The sequence below is a fragment of the Elephas maximus genome, chromosome 27 (genome assembly GCF_024166365.1).
Source record: "Elephas maximus indicus isolate mEleMax1 chromosome 27, mEleMax1 primary haplotype, whole genome shotgun sequence".
Lineage (NCBI taxonomy): Eukaryota > Metazoa > Chordata > Mammalia > Proboscidea > Elephantidae > Elephas > Elephas maximus.
Window position 1 is genome coordinate 730,817 of NC_064845.1, and position 15,885 is coordinate 746,701.

At 50.1% G+C, this 15,885-nt stretch overlaps 1 protein-coding gene, 1 long non-coding RNA gene and 2 other non-coding genes across 4 annotated transcripts; 1 reads left to right on the plus strand and 3 right to left on the minus strand.

Moving 5' to 3' along the window:
- Positions 1-222: 222 nt before the first annotated feature.
- Positions 223-6,911, minus strand: RPSA (ribosomal protein SA). Its single transcript, XM_049870864.1, has 7 exons — positions 6,829-6,911; positions 4,966-5,132; positions 3,609-3,727; positions 2,072-2,317; positions 1,212-1,340; positions 935-1,100; positions 223-387 (listed from the first exon to the last, which is right to left on the minus strand). The coding sequence occupies exons 2-7, from the start codon at positions 5,096-5,098 to the stop codon at positions 293-295; spliced, it is 888 nt and encodes a 295-aa protein (XP_049726821.1). The 5' UTR covers positions 5,099-5,132; positions 6,829-6,911; the 3' UTR covers positions 223-292.
- On the minus strand, positions 1,859-2,009 carry LOC126068536 (small nucleolar RNA SNORA62/SNORA6 family). Its single transcript, XR_007515731.1, has one exon. It is a non-coding gene; the product is annotated as a small nucleolar RNA SNORA62/SNORA6 family (small nucleolar RNA).
- On the minus strand, positions 3,799-3,949 carry LOC126068535 (small nucleolar RNA SNORA62/SNORA6 family). The gene has a single exon (XR_007515730.1). It is a non-coding gene; the product is annotated as a small nucleolar RNA SNORA62/SNORA6 family (small nucleolar RNA).
- Positions 6,912-8,907: 1,996 nt separating the features above from the next.
- LOC126068390 (uncharacterized) lies at positions 8,908-9,430 on the plus strand. Its single transcript, XR_007515671.1, has 3 exons — positions 8,908-9,116; positions 9,147-9,326; positions 9,357-9,430. It is a non-coding gene; the product is annotated as an uncharacterized LOC126068390 (long non-coding RNA).
- Positions 9,431-15,885: the final 6,455 nt, after the last annotated feature.

Here is a 15,885-nt window from a genome sequence, read left to right on the forward strand (position 1 = left end):
ACAAATTCTCAACTTTGGGGCTCCCGCCACATCCACCTACGTACAGCCACTTACACACGTCCTTTTCAGAACAAGGATGGTTCTTTACCGTGAAGGCAGGAAGCCCAGAGAACACCCCACTGAAGAGCAATGCACCTTACAACGAGCTTCAGGAGGATGGATGTCAGGTGACCCACAGCAACCTCCAGACATCTTACCCGGAATAAAAAATCAACAAAGGGACACGACCTTTACAAACCGATGTTTATTTTCCGTCAACCTCATTTCCATTCTCTGAGAGACTTAGAGCAGCTTAAGACCACTCAGTGGTAGTTCCCACCCACTCGGTGGCCTGAGCGGTGGGGGCTGCCGACCAGTCTTCAGTTGCAGGCTGAGCACTCCAGTCTTCTGTTTAAAAAAATAAAGTAAAAGCCATCAGCTGTTAAGAATATTTTCCCCATCCTACCCACCCCCTCCCCGGAACCACAGAGACACGCACCAGTGGGGAACCAACCAGTAGGGGACCACACAGATACACACCAGCGGGGAACCGCACAGACACACACCAGTAGCGGACCGCACAGACACACACCAGCGGGGAACCGCACAGACACACACCAGCGGGGAACCGCACAGACACACACCAGCGGGGAACCGCACAGACACACACCAGCGGGGAACCGCACAGACACACACCAGCGGGGAACCGCACAGACACACACCAGCGGGGAACCGCACAGACACACACCAGCGGGGAACCGCACAGACACACACCAGCGGGGAACCGCACAGACACACACCAGCGGGGAACCGCACAGACACACACCAGCGGGGAACCGCACAGACACACACCAGCGGGGAACCGCACAGACACACACCAGCGGGGAACCGCACAGACACACACCAGTAGCGGACCACACAGACACACACCAGTGGGGACCGCACAGATACATACCAGTAGGGAACTGCTGAATGGGCACAGAGGGCACCTGCACGCCTTCAGACCAGTCTGCAACCTCAGGCTGAGCCGCAGTAAATTCAGGAGCAGGAGCAGTCCATTCACCCTGAAATTCTTCCTTGGTGACAGCCTTTTCAGCAGCAGCCTGCTCTTCCTTTTCAATCTGGTTTTTAAAAAGTGAAAAACCTTATAGGTACAGACAAATTTTACTTCCAAGAAGCCAACAGGCCCAGGTGTTCCAAGGCTTGTGTGTCCACGAGCCTGTGCAGCTCACCTCTTCGGGATCTCTGTAGAAGTACAGGTCAGGCATGACCTCCCACGGGTGCTCCCGGGAGATGGTACCCCGCATGCGCAGAACTTCCCGGGCCAGCATCCACCACATCAGACCCACTGAGTGCGCTCCCTGCAAGAGCGCTAGGTTACAAGGGACCCCTGGCCACCCCAAGAACCAGCAACTCCCCATTCATCTGACTTGCCCCCACACTGAGGTCCCTTGGTATCAAGAAAGGCAAGTCTCAGTCTCAAAGTGCTTGTAAAAGAATATTCCATAAACCAGTGGTTCTCAACCTTGACTGCAAACTGGAATTGGAAATTTTCAAAAAGACACTTCTGTGAAGGCCCCACCTCAGGCAACTAAATTAAATGGGGGGGGGGGGGCGGGGAGGAGGGCTATAGCCTGGACACTGGTATTAAAAACTGTATCTATCTCCTTGGGCCATTCCTGTGTGCAGCCAGGGTTTGAGGTCAGTTACAAACATACAATCTGAACCACACAGGGTCTACCTTTTCACCAGGTTAGTCTGAAAATACAAAGGCCAGTGCCCAAGGGGCCTGAGCAGAGCAAGAAACAAGCAAAAGAAACACTGGCTGATTTTCAAAACATTCTCCTCCCTCCTCACAGCTCTTAAACATTAGAGTAACATATGTAGCAAGGATTACTATCCAACTCCACTCATTGGGCCAAAGACCCTCATGGTGTTAGCGAGAAACTTGCCGTCATGTAGCACACTACCTACACTTGTGAGTCCATCGCCAGCCAACGGCCGGACTCCAAGCTCTAACAATGTGCACAGGAACGTACGGCTGTCTCTAGCGCACGCGTCCACCAGCCCGTCTGGATCACAAAGGCCTTACCTTATTGTTGCACGGGATAGCAATGTCCACATAGCGCAGAGGAGAATCTGTGTTACACAGAGCAATGGTGGGCAGGTTCACGTAGGACGCCTCTGTGAGAGGCTGGTGGTCGGCCCTGGGATCGGTAACCACCAGAAGACGCGGCTCACGGAAGGCTGCCTGGATCTGGTTAGTGAAGGTTCCCGGAGTGAAGCGCCCAGCAATCGGGGTGGCACCAGTGGCAGCGGCAAACTTCAGCACAGCCCGCTTGAAGAATTAAGAACACTGAGTTGGCAGTATTCCACATGGTTTCATAGGAAATCTCCACACGACAGTGTGCCCCAGCTCTGTAATTACATGGAGCAGTGTCTCGTCTGAACCCCTTCTTCAAAAAGGAAAGCATCAAATAAAAGCACATATGCCCCCAACTCTAGGCCCTCCCCTACAAATGCTGTCTCCTCCCCCTACTTCCCTGTGGCTCAGTTTCCTCACTTCTGGAAGCTCCAGAGCCAGACTCCCTGGTTTCAAGTACCAATAGGCCACTCTGTGAGTGACCTGGAAGAGTTATTCATTTGCCTCCAAGTTCCTCATAGGGTTATGAGAATTACATAAACCACACGCAGTACCTGGCACCTAGTAAGCACTCATAGCCTCTGGTCAAATTCAATCACGTCTACCCTATATAATGTGGGGTGTGTACCCAGCTCTCTCTACTGTTTCCTTTTTCTCCATGGATCTCATCCATTTAATTTCCTGTATCCCTTCAAGCACCTAGCCACCAGCTCGCCCAACCCAGATGCTCACTAAACTTGTGCCGAGGAAAGCAGGCGCGGTCACTCTTCATTCTACAGCAGGAATTAAAGCTGCCCTTCCTCCACCAGGCACCACACCGTAAGGGTTCCACGTCACATGCTAAACACTCCGTCTTAAATTCATGGGAACCAGTTTTATTGTCAACTTAAACATTAAAATAGAATCAGTCTCACTACACAATTCTTAGATCTGTCAAAAACCAACAGTCAAATATATTTTTTAAAAGAACCTAAAACAGTGAATGAATATACTTGCTAGTGCTATTATGAGTCAATGTAAGAAATCCACTAACAGCCCAACAGGAAAACAAAGGAGAGTTGTCAAAAAGGAAATGGGGCAAACGGCTTTACCTCACTAGTCATTTTTTAAAAATAAATTAAAATGCTTCATTTAAACTGGCAAAGATTCTTAATTAAAAAAACTCTCCTTAATGAGACTTGGATCAGGGAAGATTTTGAAACAACTTGCAGTTGACAATTACTTTTTGACTCAGCTTTTCATCATTTTAAATATCAAAACAAAAACCTCAACATATCGGTAGCACGTCAACTCCAATCTATTAGGTTGAACCATGTGAAATTGATACGTCAAATATAGGGAGCTCCTATCGTTCACACTAATTTGAGATTCCTAAAAAATAGAATCTTGGGTCATTTCAATTTTCTTACCCTTTTCTCCACACCCCAAAATGTGCATGAGCTTTATTATTTTAATGATAAAAAACCAAGAACGCTGTTCCACTGACCTGGCCAGTGTTCCTGGAGGATATGACACTGACGTCAGCCGGATTTTCAATGGCAACAATGGCCCGAGCTGCCAACAGAAGCTTCTCCCAGGTCCTCTTCAGGTTTATGATGTAGATGCCTAGACGTGGACAGAAGGCGCTGTTAACACCGGACCTGGCTTTGCACAGGGATACTCTTCTCAACAGCTGAGGATGTGGCAGCGAGTACTATCAAACTCCAGTCACAGAGGCGAGCTCTACTGGTGTTAGCGAACACCCTGCCATTGATATAGCACACTTCCGACACTCAGAAGTTCACTGGCCAAGACTGGCCTCCACCCTGAGCTTTAACAGTGTGCAGCCCTCACCCCATCACAGGTCACACTAGTTCTTAGCCACTTCTGGCCTCTGGCCACTCCTCTACATCGTCTGCACTGGAGCCAGACTCAGCCTACAACTCCTTTGGAGAATGCAACTCCAGGCTTCAATCCTTACCTTTCTCTACTTCTAAGGTGAAGAATTGCCACTGCCAACCTTCCACCTCTCATCACAATCTACATTCCCTTTTCAACCCTTCCAAGCCAAGGTCAGTTTATTCCCATCTCTTGCCCTTTCCTGTCAGAATTCAGTTCAACAAACCTGTAATTGGTACCTACAAAATAGAAGTCATTAACAGAGGCTAAAAAAAAAAATTAGGAGCTCAACGAGCTTCCTCACTGAGATTGTTATGGTTGTATGTCAATGTGGCTGGGCCATGATTCTCAGTGGTTTAGCGGTTATGTAATGATGTCATCACCTCCACGATGACATCTACTATAAGCAGCCCATCAGCTGACAGGGTGTTTCCTTGGGGGTGTGGACTGTATCCAACACACGCGGGCTTTCTGGCAAAGCTCTCTGGCTTTGGCTGCTCTGTATCCTGCATTCGGCTCGTCCGCATCTGATCTCCAGTTCTTCAGGTTTGGGCCAGCAGCCTGCCGTCTTACCCATGGATCTTGGGTTTGTCAGCCCTGCAGCTACCACAACCTGGCACCTGACCCAGAGACTTGAGACTTACCAGCCTCTACAACCGCGAGCCATTTCCTCGAGATAACCTCTGTGTATAATATGCACACTTTATTGTCTAGAGAAGCGAAACCAGTAGACAACCTAGCCTAAAACACCTCCTTGGAAGCTCAACCCCAATTCCATAGCCAAGTAATTACCGTACTTCCCCCCCATAACCAGAACTCTCACTTAAGTTTTAAAACTTATTTCAAACTGTGTCTGATTTCATTTTTCAGCAGAGCTCTCTCAGGGATCTCAGATATAAAGAACTTGCCCCACCCAATACTGCCTCTCAGAATGTCGGGGTTAAAATTTTAAAGCCATAACTGACCATCACTTTTCCTTTTGTAGATGTACTGTTCCATCTGGAAGTCAAGGTTGGTGCCACCTAAGTGCGTTCCTGCTGCAAGAAATTTGAGGACATCCTCCTCCTTCATCTGCAGGACATCAAGGGCTCCGGACATTGTGACAGTTTCCCCTTTAAGTTACGCCAGGAACCTGCAAGGCAAGAGTTACCAATCCAGCCTTTCATTGCAGCTAGTTAAGTGGGGCGGGGTACAGTCTAAATACTCTGGAAACTTAGCCAACTTCCTATTTAAAGGCACCCAAGCACCACCCCTCTCAGGGTCAGCTATTCATTCCTTAGAAGGCCAGTGAAGGGGTAAGACACAACAAATACCACACATCAAAGCTCGGCAAATCTCGCTGGGGAAAGCGTGGCACGGGGACTGGCACAAAACCCAGGTGATGCGACTAGATGGAAACAGTGAACTGAGACTCAAAACCTTCTCAGAGTGCACAGGGCAGAAGGGAAACAGATCTGAATAGAGCAGCCACGTACGAGGACACACAAGGGAAACGTGGACAGGTTTCAGTCATTTCAGAGTGGACTGCACGCAAGTCCTTCGGAATCACTTCACTGTGAGGGCACAACTAGTTTTCCTCAAAACCCTGCCAAGGACCCGACAACTACAGACACGGCCAACGAGAACGGGAAAAACAGAGCAGCCGTGAAGCTGGTGTATCTGGCGGCCTGGGCCTGCGCTCACTGCCAAGGGTCGGTCCAAGTCAAAGCAGTGAAGCCCACTTTCTGCACCCCCCCCCCGCACCCGTCTACCGAACCCCAGCCCTGAGGCTCCGCGAAATCGTGGGGACCAGGACACCCAACCCAGCCCTCAGACTCCGTGGGCTCTGTAGGGACCCGGGCACCGAACCCTAGCCCCGAGCCTCCGTGGGCATCGTGGGGACCCGAGCACTGAAGCCCAGCCCCGCGCCTCCGCGGGCATCGTGGAGACCCGGGCACCGAACCCCAGCCCCGAGCCTCCGTGGGCATCGTGGGGACCCGAGCACTGAAGCCCAGCCCCGCGCCTCCGCGGGCATCGTGGGGACCCGAGCACTGAAGCCCATCCCCGAGCCTCCGTGGGCATCGTGGGGACCCGAGCACTGAACCCCAGCCCCGAGCCTCCGCGGGCATCGTGGGGACCCGAGCACTGAACCCCAACCCCGAGCCTCCGCGGGCATCGTGGGGACCCGAGCACTGAACCCCAGCCCCGACTCTCCGCGGCACCGTGGGGACCCGAGCACTGAATCCCAACCCCGAGCCTCCGCGGCACCGTGGGGACCTGGGCACCGAACCCCAGCCCCGAGTCTCCGCGGCATCGTGGGGACCCGAGCACTGAAGCCCAGCCCCGAGCCTCCGCGGCACCGTGGGGACCTGGGCACCGAACCCCAGCCCCGAGTCTCCGCGGCATCGTGGGGACCCGAGCACTGAAGCCTAGCCCCGAGCCTCCGTGGGCATCGTGGGGACCCGGGCACCGAAACCCAGCCCCGAATCTCCACGGCATCGTGGGGACGCGGGCACCGAACCTCAGCCCCGAGCCATCGTGGGGACCCGGGCACCGAACCCCAGCCCAGAGCCTCCGCGGCATCGCGGGGACCTGCACGTGCGCGCACCAAACCCCAGGCCGGACCTCAGCGCGCGCGGCGCGGACCCGCTCCCAGGGCATTGTGGGGCCCGCTCCCAGGGCATTGTGGGGCCCGCGCCCGGCACGTGCGGACCGGAGGGCCGGCTGCCCAGCGCGCGGAGAGCCCCGCTCTGCCGACCGGCGCCCCTCCCAGTCTTAGCGCCCCTCATTTGGGCAGGACGCTGTTCCCGGTGACCTGGGGGACGCCGCGGACGCCACAGGGGCCTTACCCAAGACAACGCCGTATGGAACCCCCTGTGGGCAGCGCGGAAAGGACAGCAGGGCGGAAGTGACGTCTTTATATACTCCGCTGTGAGCCAATGGTAAGGACAGCAGAGCGGAAGGAGGGCGGAGCCCGGAGGGCGGGTTTCCTCTCCCGGAAGGCGGGTCTGCGGCGCCGGCGCGGAGCTCCGCGGAGGGTGCTCGTGGCGGCTGCGTCGGGCCCGGCGTAGCGGCGTCACGCCCCTTGCGGCCCCTCGCCCTTTAAGTCCTCTCAGGCTGTGAGTTCGAACCCCGCCTTCCCTACCTGTGAGATTAAGGCGCACCCTCACCTCTCCAAGCTGCAGCTTTTCACCTGTAACGTGTTAAATGCACAAAGCCTAAGTGTTCGATGAACAAAACCTGGAGATATTATTCTGATTTTTTGGAGGACAATTTAGCAGGATGAACCCGAGGTTTTAAATGTTCACCTACGAGAAACTTTCCTGGAAAAGAGGACAAGACTGCACCTATGGTGTGCGTGAGGATTTTTTTATATGTGAGAAGAGACTGCAATATTCATCAGGGGACTAGTTAAATATTTATTCCATCAATGCAACACCATGCAGCCCTTAAAAAATAAAAAAGAGATACAGAATGAGGGCAGTTAAGCAAAAATAAATACCGACGCCCTATACGTTAAAGGATAATTGCAAAGAAGTGGCCAAATTGTTCATTATTATACAGTAGTTCTCAACCCCAGCCACACTTTAGAATCACTTGAAGAGCTTTTAAATATTTCATGCCCTATAGTAGACCAAAAAAAAAAAAAAAGATTTAAAAAATGGCTCTCCAGATAATTGTAACATGCAGCCAGGCTGAGAACCGCAGATAATACTAACCAAAAGGTCGGCAGTTCAACTCCACCAGGTGCTGCTTGGAAACTCTATGGGGCAGTTGTACTCTGGCCTATAGGGTCGCTCTGAGTCGGAATTGACTCAACGGCAATGGGGTTTTATATGTACGTACATATATATATATATTTTTTTTAGCCACAGTAAAGAAATTTTTAAAAGGAGTAGAGAAACTTGGTGATTTTCCTGCCATTTTTTAGTATTTTTGAGATGTTCTATGAGAAATAATAGATTGAAACAAAACAAAACCCCACTGTATTTTAACAAAGAACTGACACAGATGAAAACAGTAAACTTAAATCATTGCACTTTTAAGAAGCAGCCTTAGAAATTGCTGGAAGTATCTGGAGACATTCTGACTCTCAAATGAAAGGATGACTTTTTAAAACTAGCTCTCTGAAAACTGAATGGCTGGTTTCGTGGAGAGTTTTCTGTCACTGCAGGACTTCTCTGGGGGCGGCCTTTTGGGACACCCCAAACCATCTTAGCCACTCTTTCCCCTATGCACCATGGCATTTCACCAATACATCTTTATAACAACCGGAACATTCTATTACAGTAATTTTTAGGTGTTTGTTTCTCCACAAAATCTGAAGCTTTTCCCCATAAATTAACTTTTGTCCTTGAGAACTCATTTGCGTGATCAAAATTCCTGGCAAGGTAATGGGTTGAGACAAGTTGGAAGATGAAAAAATGTACTATAGTGGCTGTAATCCGCAGGGCAGCACTGTTGGGCCTAGGAGGCACTTGTCAAAGGAGGGTTGTGGGCTCCCATCAAGTGTCCTGACCTCCCAGACCCCTGGCCCCCTGCATCTTTTATCCATGCCCACCTTTGATAAACAAAAATTGCACAGTCTTCATTTTGCAAACTTTGATTTCTGGGGTGTGTATTAAAGGAAAAATTAAAATTGGGCTTAAAATTTCTTTTTCAAACATCAACTTATGAAAGGCACTGTGATTTTTTGAGCCACTTTCCACATGGCATTGAGTGGCTAGCGGAGCCCCTGTTCTGATTTGGAGCTGAGAGTCCAGAGACCTAGAACATGGGGCACCTTGCTCCACTTCACCCTCTTGTCTGATATCCAGTTGTCTTACGTTCCTCTCCACTCACCTTGTCTATATTAGCCTGAGCAGTGTTCCAAAATTTCTCTTCCCTCCTGGCCCCAAAGCATTCCCTCAGTTAAATGGTATGGCCCCTATGTCCACTAAAAGCATTCTGTCTATAACTTTCCTCTTTCGCTTAGCATTTTGATATCTTACAGTAGTTCATGCATTGGAATCCCAGCTCCAACACATGTTAACTGTGACTCTGAACAAGTCACTTTGCTTCTTCCAGGAAATAAGAGCTTAGCTAAGAATGCAAGTGAACAGAGAAGGTACAGCTGATGTGCAAGTGAACAGAGAAGGTACAGCTGATGTGCAAGTGAACAGAGCAGGTACAGCTGATGTGCAAGTGAACAGAGAAGGTACAGCTGATGTGCAAGTGAACAGAGAAGGTACAGCTGATGTGCAAGTGAACAGAGAAGGTACAGCTGATGTGCAAGTGAACAGAGAAGGTACAGCTGATGTGCAAGTGAACAGAGAAGGTACAGCTGATGTGCAAGTGAACAGAGAAGGTACAGCTGATATGCAAGTGAACAGAGAAGGTACAGCTGATGTGCATATTCTTCTGAACCAAAGAGACATTTTACTGCTCCATAAAAAAACAAAATTACATATCAAATATAGGAATTCAAAGGTTTAAGAATTAAATCACATGTATATTCTTAAAAAAAGTCACATTAACGAAAACGGACACAGTTATCCCTGAAATGGAGACAGGCCTGGAAATTCGGGGTCGCTTTGGTCACTCTGGCCCTCAATCTTCGAACATTCTTACCAAAGATCCTCATTCTTACACAGACCCAACAGTCTTATGCAACTGCCAGCTGACCCCTGTGTTGAGAAGCAGCCACATCTCCAGGATGTTCATCAGCAAGTTTACTAGGAAGTCAAAGTTCACGAAAGTCCAGCTGGGTGAGCTCTCAGAGCCAGCTGAGCCGAACCTCCGTTTATACAGATGGGGAAGTGCGGGCCCATGTGATATCCAAAGTTACACAGAAGGGTTAAAACACAACCATAATGAAAGTGCAAACGCAGTCCACAGTGGACTCTGTAAACACCGGTCTACATACAGGTTTTCTTCATAGTGGGATGGGACCCCAGCTGCACCCTGAAGAATGTGTGGTACACAGGAAGCACAGAGTGAGAAAGAAGGGCATTTCTGGTAGAAAGGACGGTACGAATTATAATAGCATATCCAAGAGCATTCATTCAGCGTTCATTAATCCACATGCCTCACGTTGTGCGAGGGGCTTACTGAAGGAAGGGCAAGCCATGTGGTGGCCAAGACCCAAGGCAAACAGGCAGCACAGAGGAAAAGGAAGCTAAGGCCTGAAAGAGGACGCAGAATGTCATCCTGAGAGTGGAGTGAATCCTGCAGGTGGTGGAGAGTCAAGGGATCACTAACAACAGGGATGGGTTTTAGGAAGAGATTTAGGAGAAGCCTAGGTTAACTTCCAACTTGTTGAGTTAAAGTGGTCGTGGGACATCAGAGTAGGTGGGGATGGCTAGCCGGTGACTAGACATGCGTAGAGGTAATGAGCCAGGTGGGTAAGAGAATTAAAAGGCAGGTATCGTTCATTCACTAAATACGCATTGCATGGCTTTTCTGCGCCTTGAGGCATAGAGGGAAGCTGGGGATACAGCAGTGAACAAGACACATGGCCACTGTCTCACGGAGCTTATGATTGAACTGGAGAGAGGCTGAACAACCGATCCACAATTATTTAATCACAGTAGTGCTGAATGCTACAACAACAAAAAAAACATAGGGTTTCTGAGCACCTGTAAGAGAAGGAACTGACCTAGCGTGAGCTGTTAGGGAAGAGTTCCCTGGGCAAATGATGTTTGAAGTACAAAAAGGACTTCCTGCGTGGGGTGGAAAAAAGTGTTCCAGGCAGCCCAAAGGTACTGAGGCAGCAAGAAGTGGAAGGAAGATGAAAACATGAAGGCACCAAGGGTACGGAAACAAGCAGAGACACAGGTAAGACTGGAGGCTGGTTCACAGAGTCAAAAGGCAGATCAGTCTGGCTGCAGGCAGTAATGTGAGGAAAATAAGGTGAAACACAAAGCATAAGACCACGTACCCCAGTTCTTGAATTCCTGGCCAAGGACATTAGGCTTAACACCAGCACCAAACTACAGAGGCTGGATGGGTGGAAGGGGAGGGTGCAGTCAGCGAAGGAAGCACGTGATGAGACAGCACACAGATAACCAGTCTGGACTTCCATGTTTTGATAACAGTTATCTTAGTTATCTAGTGTTGCTGTAACAGAAATACCACGAGCGGGTGGCTTTAACAAAGGGAAATTTATTCTTTCACATTCTGGGAGGCTAGAAGTCTGAATTCAGGGTGCCAGCTCCAGGGGAAGGCTCTCTCCCTCTGTTGGCTCTGGAGGAAGGTCCTCGTCATCAATCTTCCCCTGGTCGAGGAGCTTCTCAGCGCAGGGACCCCAGGTCCAAAGGACACACTGTTCTCCCAGCTCTTGTTTCTTGGTGGTATGAGGTCCTCCTGTCTCTCTGCTTGCTTCTCTTTTTTTATAGCTCAAAAGACATTGACTTAGACACAATCTAATCATGTAAATTGGGTCCTGCGCCATTAACACAATTTCTGCTAATCCTGCCTCATTAACATCATCCAAACCCGTTGCCATCAAGTGGGTTCCGACTCACAGCAGCCCTATAGGACAGACTAGAACTGCCCATGAACATCACAGAGGTAGGATTTACAACACACAGGAAAACCCTATGAGGTGACAAAATGGTGGAGAGTCACACAATACTGGGAATCATGGTCTAGCCACGTTGAAAGATATTTTGGGGGACACAATCCAATCCATGAGAACAGTTCAAGAAAAAAAATCAGAAAACAGCATTTTTTTTAAAGTCTGCAGAGTTCATTTATCATATAAATAAGCACAGTAAAATCTTTGAAAAATAACATATACAAAACAGTATAAAAATACAACTTTTGACAGGAATAATGCAAAATGATGACAATCAGTACAATGCAAGGAACTATCTTATAAAGCCGTCCTTGTTTTTCAACCTTCCTCATCTCAAAAGTACACAAGTTTAGTTAAAATTGATTCTGTAACAAGTGATAACTTTTGTTGGTTTCTCATGGAGATGAAATTCAGTGCGGACCACTCTGTTCCTCGCCTGTAATATAAACGCACACGTGTTCCCAAAAGAACGCGAAGCCCTGAGCAGAAGCCTCTCAGTAAACTCACAGAATGAGCTGCTGAACCCAACACTCTGCCAGGAAAACCACGCCAGCATCACCGTAAGGGGTGCACCCTTCTGTGTGCTTGGAAGGCAGCACCGTGGGACGGAAAGAGCAGGGGACTGACTGACGTCCGCAGACCTGGGGTTGTCCGCAACTCGCCTCTTAATCATACCAGGCAAGGTATTAACTCTCTGAGCCTTGGTGATGCCTGGTAAGATGAAGATGCACCAGCTGTACAATTCCGGGGCCGGTTTTGAGCACATTCCTCTCTTCTGCCTCACTAAGCTGTAAGTGCTTTTAATGCAAGAGCCACGTCACGCTCGATCTGGACTTTGTCATTGTCTACTCAGCAAAGTGCAAAAAATGAAGGGTGTTCAGTAAAGATTTGTTAATGAACATTGGTCAGCAAAACCATCTTCAGTTCGCGTTAGCTAAAATGGTTTCTATTTACAGGTTGGTTGGATCCGTCTTCATTACTACAGGTTCCCGAGGGATTGACAGGAAAACTATTAAAGAGAGAAATTAAGCAGTGTGGGTATTGGGAACATAGTTGAAATGACCGTTCAAATAGTTTACAGTTTTCCCCTTTAAGACTTTTTTTTCAAGAGCTTACCTCAAATGAGGTGAAAAAAAGTTTTGAAAAGTGCTAAGTATCATATGCAAGGTATTAACATTAAATCTTTTTTTTTTTTTTTTTTTTGAGAAAAAGTTACCATACCTTGGGGAGGTAAGGAACCGTTTATAGCCACGTGGTTAGGGCATGAATTCTAGGACCACTCTGCCTGGGCTGGACTTCAGCTGCTAGCTCCGTGCCTCAGTTTCCATCTGTTAGAGTGGATGTGTGGAAATACTAGTGGCGCAGTGGTTAAGAGCTGTGGCTGCTAACCAAAAGGCTGGCAGTTTGAATCCACCAGGTGCTCCTTGGAAGCTGCGTGAGGCAGCTCTGCTCTGTCCTTCAGCGCTGCTGGGAGGCGGAATCGACTTGACGGCAGTGGGTTTGGTTCGTTTTTTTGGTTATAGTGGGTGTGCATTCAGCGCTCATCGCAAAGGACTGTTGGAAGGATTAAACGGATCCGTAATACCTGTAAACCTCAGAGAACAGAAGCTGGCACAGTGAGAGCCAGGTAATGTGTGTCAGTATTGTTATTGTGATCATTTAAAACTTTTTCTGATTGGCTGTCTTCAGGTAGAAAACTCCCCGACTAAGAAGCAGATTACTCTTCCATCCTGGTATGATGGATCACTATAACTGGGCGGTCCTCTAAACTGCAGTCCATGTATCAATCTGCAATTCCTGACAACTCATTCATTCGCTGAACATTTACTGTGGAGTACAAACTGGGGGGAGTCTCTGAGTGCTGCAGAGTTACTGCGCTCGGCCGCTAAACTAAAGGTTGGAGTTTCGAGTCCATCCAGAGGCACCTCAAAAAGAAAGGGCTAGTGACTTACTTCTGAAAAATCAGCCACGGAAAACCCTAAGGAGCACGGTTGTACTCTGACACACATGAGGTCTCTATGAGTTGGAATTGGCTTGAAGGCAACTGGACAAGCTGGGGAGACAGAGATAAAGACGAGACAGTGTAGCTCCACAGAGCAGCCCTTGGTAATGCCACGGGGGGCTGGGTCAGGCCAACACCGAGTGCCACGGGGGGCTGGGTCAGGCCAACACCGAGTGCCACGGGGGGCTGGGTCAGGCCAACACCGAGTGCCACGGGGGGCTGGGTCAGGCCAACACCGAGTGCCACGGGGGGCTGGGTCAGGCCAACACCGAGTGCCACGGGGGGCTGGGTCAGGCCAACACCGAGTGCCACGGGGGGCTGGGTCAGGCCAACACCGAGTGCCACGGGGGGCTGGGTCAGGCCAACACCGAGTGCCACGGGGGGCTGGGTCAGGCCAACACCGAGTGCCACGGGGGGCTGGGTCAGGCCAACACCGAGTGCCACGGGGGGCTGGGTCAGGCCAACACCGAGTGCCTCGGGGGGCTGGGTCAGGCCAACACCGAGTGCCTCGGGGGGCTGGGTCAGGCCAACACCGAGTGCCACGCGGGGGCTGGGTCAGGCCAACACCGAGTGCCACGGGGGGCTGGGTCAGGCCAACACCGAGTGCCACGGGGGGCTGGGTCAGGCCAACACCGAGTGCCTCGGGGGGCTGGGTCAGGCCAACACCGAGTGCCTCGGGGGGCTGGGTCAGGCCAACACCGAGTGCCACGGGGGGCTGGGTCAGGCCAACACCGAGTGCCTCGGGGGGCTGGGTCAGGCCAACACCGAGTGCCTCGGCAGGATCTCGGGGCAGGGTCAGGCCAACACCGAGTGCCACGGGGGGCTGGGTCAGGCCAACACCGAGTGCCACGGGGGGCTGGGTCAGGCCAACACCGAGTGCCTCGGCAGGATCTCGGGGCAGGGTCAGGCCAACACCGAGTGCCACGGGGGGCTGGGTCAGGCCAACACCGAGTGCCACGGGGGGCTGGGTCAGGCCAACACCGAGTGCCTCGGCAGGATCTCGGGGCAGGGTCAGGCCAACACCGAGTGCCTCGGCAGGATCTCGGGGCAGGCAGGAACTTAGAGCTCCCCTAACAGGCAGCTCCTTCACGTTGGAACAAGTTGACAGTGTCACTCCAGCTTCCTTTGGCATCTGGCTTACCACGTTTTCCTGCCAGGGACATCCTGTGGTCAGCACATGTTTTCGTGGAACGTTTTAGCGTCTCTTAGTTTTTCATAGATACATTTCCTCATGAAAACCTTCTCATAAGATGCATTAGCTTTAGAGTGAGTGGGACACAACGTTCACTTGTATTTACTCACTTTGGTAAAAAAGTCGGCGATATGGCACTTATTGTCATACTGATGGAACGCTTCAGCCGGCACAGACCAAGTGAGAGGGTGTCAAGAAGTGACGTGCTCTGTAGGGAAACACAGAAACATTTCGTTCTTTTTCACCCGTCTGCAGCCATTTTGTCCTTCTACCCGTGGTCAACACCCAGAAGGTGGCTTTGGTCTGAGAGTGCAGAGAGTACAGAAGCAGGCGAGCGTCTGGGCCACACAGACAGGAAGCAGCTGAGCTCCACCTCCTGGAGGCTGGGTGGGGACGCGAGGTACTCTGAGACCAACAGCACGGAAACTCCTCAAGACGGCACTCTTTGTACCTGCAGTTTTGTGTTTTTTTTTTTGGCAAAAAAAAAGCATTTAATAAAATCTATTATTCCCAATTTGAAATCAAACAATTTAGCTGGGCATGAAAACCAAGCCCATTGTCATCAAGTCTGTTCCGACTCATAGTGACACTATAGGACAGAGTAGAACTGCCCTATAGGGTTTCCAAGGCTGTGGTCTTTACGGAAGCGGACTCCACATCTTTCTCCCGAGGAGCCACTGGTGGGTTCCAACCACCTACCTTAGGGTTAGCAGCCAAGAGCTTTAGCTGCTATGCCATCAGGGCTCCATTAACTGGACACAGAAGTGAACAACTTTAACCAGATAGAGATCCACCAGAACCCCACAGCAAGCATCATATATAATGGTGAAATTCGAGAATATTCACTGAAGACAAATTATAGTCACCTGTGTTGAATCACCACTGTACTAGTGACTGGGCCCTCGTGGCACAGTGGTTAAGAGCTCGGCTGCTAATTTAAAAGGTCAGCAATTTGAATCCACCAGCCACTCCTTGGAATCCCTATGGGGCAGTTCTACTCTGTCCTGTAGGTTCTCTTGGAATCGACTCGATGGCAGCTGGTTTAGTTTTTTATCAAAAGACAAGAAAAAAATTATTTTATGGATTCCAACTTTCACTTTTCTAATTTTAATAACTGTGAAATTGGGGTTTGTGTTATAATCTCTGTGGTATGA

What these genes read in the sequence shown, in the direction of transcription:
- RPSA (XM_049870864.1), bottom strand. Translation starts at nt 5,098, where the DNA reads ATGTCCGGAGCCCTTGATGTCCTGCAGATGAAGGAGGAGGATGTCCTC. An exon ending in CTATCCCGTGCAACAATAAG is followed by an intron (nt 1,341 to 2,071) that starts GTAAGGCCTTTG and finishes GCGCTCTTGCAG; the next exon opens with GGAGCGCACTCAGTGGGTCT. An exon ending in CATTCAGCAGTTCCCTACTG is followed by an intron (nt 388 to 934) that starts GTATGTATCTGT and finishes TTTTTTAAACAG; the next exon opens with AAGACTGGAGTGCTCAGCCT.